Genomic DNA, 6,537 nt, shown 5'->3' on the forward strand with positions numbered 1-6,537 from the left:
CCTCCTCCGAGTTATTCCCTGCAGCGCGCCCGCCCCTCCTCGCTGCTTCTGTTGTGACTCGGGCAGCCTATCCCGAGGGTGGGGAGCTGCCGAGGAGCCTGAGCCGAGCGGTACTCAGCAGCATCACGTGCTGGGGTGGGGGCTATAAAATCCCGGAGCCGGGGCTCCGGGCGGGGGACGTCAGGATCAGCCCTCTCCAGGGACCCCTTTGTTCGCAGCCCAGACGCCGACACCTCTGCGTCCCCGAGGGCTTGACCGCCAGCAACCGCGCCGCGCCTGGGGCAGAGCTCTGAACAGAAGAGGGGAGGGGGCACCGCAGCCGGCCCGGTCCTCCAGCTACCCACCCATCCCGACATGTCGCGCTCCTTCTATGTCGACTCGCTCATCATCAAGGACTCCTCACGGCCCGAGCCCTCGCTGCCTGAGCCGCACCCCGGGCCAGATTTCTTCATCCCATTGGGCATGCCGTCCCCGTTGGTGATGTCGGTGTCCGGGCCCGGCTGCCCGTCTCGCAAGAGCGGCGCGTTCTGCGTTTGCCCTCTCTGCGTCACTTCGCACCTGCACTCCTCTCGGGGACCGACGGGCTCCGGCGGCGGGGGCGCAGGGACTGGGAGTACAGGGGCTGGGGGTGGCAGGGCGGCGGGCGGTGCCGGGGCCTTGCCCCTGCTCAAGAGTCAGTTCTCTTCTGGTCCTGGGGACGCACAGTTTTGCCCGCGCGTGAGCCACGCGCATCATCACCACCACCCGCCGCAGCACCACCATCACCACCACCAGCCCCAACAGTCTGGCTCTGCTGCTGCCGCGGCAGCTGCGGCAGCAGCGGCGGCCGCCGCGGCGGCCTTGGGGCACCCGCAGCACCACGCACCTGTCTGCACCGCCACCACCTACAACGTGGCGGACCCGCGGAGATTCCACTGCCTCACCATGGGTAGGGCGGGGTCTTTGGGCACCTGCGCGCCGCGCTTTCTCAGCTCTCGGGAACAAACTTCGCCTACTGTGGAGGAAATGGGAGCCCGGGGGGCGGGGTGGGGAGGGAGGAGGGGCTTTTAGTGTAACTGTGAAGTGGGCCCAAGAAGTTCCACGAAGGTGGAAGTTAGTTTGCCAAACTCTCCAAGCAGCCTAGTGCACCTCATTCCTGGTATCTGGTTCCCAAGTATTGCGTAATATAGGGGCTTTAGAGACGTCGAACTTGAGGGCTGAGAAACTGGATGCTATCTGGCCTCTGCCGGAGTGGGTGTTTAAACTTCAGTGTGGCATTGGGCACCGAGTCTGGCTAAAGCTTTCCATACTTGCGGCTAAGCTTGACTGCCTCTGCCTCTCAGCTAGGCCCGAAAGGGGAATATCTGATTCTGCAAACTCCCGTCCCCTTTAATCCTCTGACTTTAGGTCCCACACGTCTGAGGCCTTTTGTTGCTTTGGGCGTCTCTACCCTTCTTAGTTAAGTAAGGATGTGCTAGGAAATCTGAAAGTGTGAGGGATGGATACAGGTATTTGAGCTTCCCGGAGGGGTCCTTGAGAGACATCCTTTCCAAGGGATGGCACGTGGGGTGGGAGCGCATTTCTGGAGAATGACCTCTCTGCCCTCTCTTAACCCGTGTGCAGGGGGCTCGGACGCCAGCCAGGTACCCAATGGCAAGAGGATGAGGACGGCGTTCACCAGCACGCAGCTCCTGGAGCTGGAGCGGGAATTCTCTTCCAACATGTACCTGTCTCGACTCCGGAGGATCGAAATTGCCACGTACCTGAACCTGTCGGAGAAGCAGGTGAAAATTTGGTTTCAGAACCGCCGGGTAAAGCATAAGAAGGAAGGGAAGGGCACGCAGAGGAACAATCACGCGGGCTGCAAGTGCGTCGGCAGCCAAGCGCATTACGCGCGCTCTGAGGATGAGGACTCCTTGTCGCCGGCCTCGGCCAACGAGGACAAGGAGATTTCCCCCTTATGAGGGAGGGCCACCTCCATCTCAGCACACACTTCCGGGAGCCCCCACAACGCCAACGCGGCAGGCACCCAGGGGTCAAAATCCTTGCCCATTCCGTGGACCCATCTGGAGAAGGACGAGTGGAGCGTCCCCAGGGCGTGCATGCTGGGTCTGACCCTTCACGTCTCTTCCTTGACCTATTTGTTTAGGCTCCACTCTCAGTAACAGATTTTTAAAAAATGTACATAATCTAGATTCTACACAGTTGTGTCATATAACAGAAAAAACAGGGTTGGTTTAAGTTTAGCACTGTATGGGGTTTTGTTTTTTTTTTTGAAAGTGCATGCCATTTTCCCTTCGCTGCTGTCTTTCAGAACCTGATAAGAACACCGGATTTCTTGATTATTTCCTGTTGCTTTAAAATAAAAGTATTGAATTGAGATTGATTTAGAAAAGTAAACCCTGTAGGTCTTGCTTTCTGAAAATTTGCCTGGGGAGAGTTTAAAATCCAAGTGCTGGAAGTCCCTTTTTATGTGAATAGTTTTATATAAAATTTATATTTATATTTATTTAAATAAATGAAACAAAATCGAGGTTCTCAATTCCTGGTGTTTGCTCTCCCCATCTAACCCTGTCCTCATGGACAGAAAAAAAAATGTGAGCATTTAGATGGTCTTGTGGGTCTCTTGGCTGAGGGAGTTTGGGGCTCTCTAGGATTTCTGTGTGACAGAAACTTCTGACAAGGAGACACCTTCAGTTACGATGCCACCTATGGCGTAGGAACTCCCTGCCCTCAAAACAGCTAACCTCCTCACAGTTGACAGGACAATCACGCCATTTAAAGTGATGCTGACGATGAGTGACAGGCAAACCTTTTAATCTCCTTAGCGAGAAAAGGTGAGCATTCCTTACCTAGTATTTATGTTCTGCGGCAGTGCCCTCCTTTTTCCTTCTTCCTCATCTCTCTTAGTATCAAAAGCTGAATTATGTGAAGGAATTTGAAGAGTTGGAATAGTTTTTGGAAGAGCAACAATCCATCAAAGCAGGTTGGAAGCAAACATAGAAACTTACAAATGATGCTGTTAAGTGACTAGAAACCTTACCATTCCTCCTTGTTCCTCGTGCTAAGAAGTGAGCTGGTTTTCCTCAACGCCAAGAAAACAATAGCTCAGGAACAGGGAATTATTCTAATGATTGACATTCTCACTTTTCCAAAATAGCTCAAAGATACATCTGGACTCTTGTTTTTAGGTGTTTTTTTTTCTCGTCTCCCTGAGTTTAACCTAAACTGCCTCCTTTCTAGTCCCTCTCTTCCCACCACCTTGCAGAGTTAACTTCTGCAAGCCTGTTCCCCGAGGAGACGGTGGCTGCGCCCTCAGCAGGTCAACCTGGCGCTCTCCTCGGTGCTGCCAGGTCCTGTTGCCTAAAAAGGAAGTGAAGCTGGAAACATGGAAACTAGGAGATGTCATTTTCTGCGAGCTGAATCTCACAAATGCCCACTGGTGTTGTTTCTGATGATTTTCTGTAAAGAGTCCACCAAAGAGGTCAAACCCTAGGAACTTTTTACAGCACGCGTACACGGACTTCTAGGCCTGACTAACTTTAGGTCGGCCGGAACAGAAAGCTGTCCAGGTGGGCTTGGGGCTCTAAGACTGAGATCTGGAAGCTAATTTGGGAAGGAGGAGAAGGAAGGGAGAAAGTGACTGCGGTTTTCCCTTCCCAGAGTCTGTCTGTCTGTCTGTCTCTCCCCTGCCCTTCCTCTCTTTCTCCTCTCCCTCGTCCCTCTGCACCCCGCCCCCCCCCCGCCCCCCAGCCCCGGACCGCGCCCCAGAAGGAAAGTCGCCCTTTCAGACACTGGAAGCCGCTCCTTATTCGAATCCCGGTGCCTGCCGAGACTGGCTGGAAGGGGGAGAGACCGCCCCGTGTCGAATTGAATGCAAGCGGACACGGCTTTGCACCGCGACTCGGGCCCGGCCCTGCGCAGAGGTCACTGGCATCCAGCTCGTTTCTGCCTGGGTCAGAGGCCTCAGCCTCTGGGTCTCTCTCGCACCAAGAGCCTCGGGGCCCTGGCCCTGACCGCCGCGAAGAGGAATGGGCGCGGACCCAAGGCCTTTTCCGAAGATCCCATCCCCCTCCTTCTGAATAAACAGGCCTCTCCCGGCCCGAGTAATGGGGGTGGGAAGAAGTGAATGTGGAGGGGTAAAGAACGCGTGTTTAAGGAGAATTCCTTTTCAGGAAACAACGAGAAGGATAAAGAGGGTCTGCTGCAGCTTTCCACCCTCCTGCCCTAACTAAGCCTCGTCTGGGTGTTGGGCGGACACTTCCTTCCTTCCCCCCTCCCATCCACTCTCGCCCGGTCCCTCCGTCGCCCCCGCGCTGGAGCCCGGCCCTCCCCAAGCCTCCCCTAGGTGAGACTGAGATCTGAGCCCCGCCTGGCTGCAGGCCTGCGGCCGAAGCGCACAGCCACGCACTGACCACACCCGATGCTGCGCGGAGGGCCCAGCTCCACCGCCCTGCTGGAGCTTGGGCTCAGCCACTCTCCCTTCTGTCTTAGAGGACATTACTCAGAAAAGAGAGGATAAACAATAGATCCTCCACCAGAATCAAAAGATTCATTCAAAGATACCTACCTAGGCCTGGGGTTTGCCGGGGTGGGGGTAGGGTAGAGGTGGAGGGGACCATGCGGGACAGGAGGTGGGGGAGACGGTGTTCTAGGACATTTGGTGCCAGGGGGCCTTCTTGTCACCTTCAGGGTGAACCATAAGGTCTTGCGTACTAGAGTGAATTTTTCAGCCCCTTGTTCAGTAAATGTTTTTGAAGTTTACAAATCAGAATAAGGCTTTGGAAATGTCTGCTTTTAAAGGCCTACAGTTTCACCCTTGGTTAAGAACACCTATGCCACCACTCAGACACACAGATACCCTGCCAACTCATCTTGATATCCAACACTCCAAGGGGAGTGTCTCTGGACTTATTGGAGAGGAATATTGAAGATGGGTGGGGTCACCTTTGACAATTTTTCTACCTGCAAAGCACTAGATGCCCCATCTTGAGAAACAGAACTCTGTTTCCACAAAACATGGCCTCTGAGGGGCCTGTAGACACATGATGGAAAGAGAGAAAGAGAATGAAAAGGGGAATTAGAAACCAGGACCTTGTGCAATTAAGAGAAAAGGAACGAGCAGCAGGAGTCGTTAGTGTGGTTGAGTCCACCTCTTTGAGAACAAGTCCTGTGGTAGCTTGGTAGCTTTAAACAGGACAACAGTTAGGGGGAGAGGTGGGGGTGGGGTGGGCAGCAGGAAGGATGACTTCTTGCCCTGCATCCTGACCCAGTGCAGACATTTGGAGAAAAGAGGGTGGGCAGAGACCTTTCCCCTTCACCTGCCCACCCAGTGACCAACACATACCCAAGGCCAAGGGCCCAACACAGATAGTGGCAGTCAGCAAGCCTTCTTGGTTACAAAGCATGCTCAGGATAGAAGGGACCCAGATCACCCCTAAGTGTCCATGAGCCCAGGTGACGGAGATGATAGACTGGTGATGATAGACACCCCCCCAAACACATATCCTTATTCTGAAATGGTCATCACAGCCTAGTGCCCACCCACCTCATCCCTTCAAGGATATCTGAGAATATTTTAGGAGAAAGTAACACTTGGGATATGAAAACTTTGATGTCTGGCTTTCTCCTCCCTTCCTGAATTCACCCTTCCTCCCCACCAATCCTGCCCTTTCATATCTGGTCAGGATTAGAAATGCAGTTTCTTTGGCCCATCCTGACTGCGGTCAGGGAGTTGCTGGGAAGGTGCTTGCTCTAACTAAAAGAGGTCACAGAGGGCAGCAGGGTCTGTGTGTATGTATTGTACTCGCATGCACGTGTGTATATGTGTGTGCATGTGTATCTGTGTCTGTGAGAAAGAAAAACAACTCTGTTGGCGGTGGTCACGTTGTGAAAAGAGAAGAGCTATTTTCACCAGTGTTCTTTGTTTTTATGTTTTTCTCACTTCCACCTTTCCTGCAGGTTCCACTCTTTTTCCTGGTGCTCCTTGGGAGGTTTCTTTGAGGGAGGTGGGAAAGTGCTCCGAGTTGGGTTGAGGGAGGAGCAAAAGGCTGAACAGTAAGGGGAGACTGGGGGCGGGAGCTCTGTGCTGGATCTCAGGCCAGCCTTGAGGACGTGAGAGGGGAGGAGTACGACACTACGACACTTCCAACAGAAGTCATTCACTAGAGGAAATTGGGTTTAAAGGCGCAATCACTGCTTTAAAAGGAGCTCCTCCTATGCTCTCCAAACACAGCCTAACACTCTCCTAGACATGAATGCAGCTCCACGCAGGAAAGCAATTGTTCCTATTTTCATTATTCAGAGGAAATCTTCGTATGTACCTGTTAAGGTGACAGAACTCTTAAAAGAAACATTTTTTTCTATGGGATTAAATGATACAATTGCTAGGTTTCTACTAAAAATTTAATATAAATCTATTTTATCAATCTTGAAGCTTTAACATGACAGAAAATTGAGCCTCTCTGGGGAAAAAAAATGCCTACATCTCTTCCCTAACTTAGATGGAATAGAATCCAAAAACTTGCTATTCTAAGCCAACTGGAAGTGTTAAAGTAG

At 52.7% G+C, this 6,537-nt stretch overlaps 1 protein-coding gene across 1 annotated transcript; it reads left to right on the forward strand.

Moving 5' to 3' along the window:
* Window positions 1-271: 271 nt before the first annotated feature.
* Window positions 272-2,409, forward strand: GSX2 (GS homeobox 2). Its single transcript, XM_045833943.1, has 2 exons — window positions 272-928; window positions 1,603-2,409. The coding sequence occupies exons 1-2, from the start codon at window positions 355-357 to the stop codon at window positions 1,941-1,943; spliced, it is 915 nt and encodes a 304-aa protein (XP_045689899.1). The 5' UTR covers window positions 272-354; the 3' UTR covers window positions 1,944-2,409.
* Window positions 2,410-6,537: the final 4,128 nt, after the last annotated feature.

Source organism: Phyllostomus hastatus, unplaced genomic scaffold (genome assembly GCF_019186645.2).
Source record: "Phyllostomus hastatus isolate PE091 unplaced genomic scaffold, TTU_PhHast_1.1 phas_contig_196, whole genome shotgun sequence".
NCBI lineage: Eukaryota > Metazoa > Chordata > Mammalia > Chiroptera > Phyllostomidae > Phyllostomus > Phyllostomus hastatus.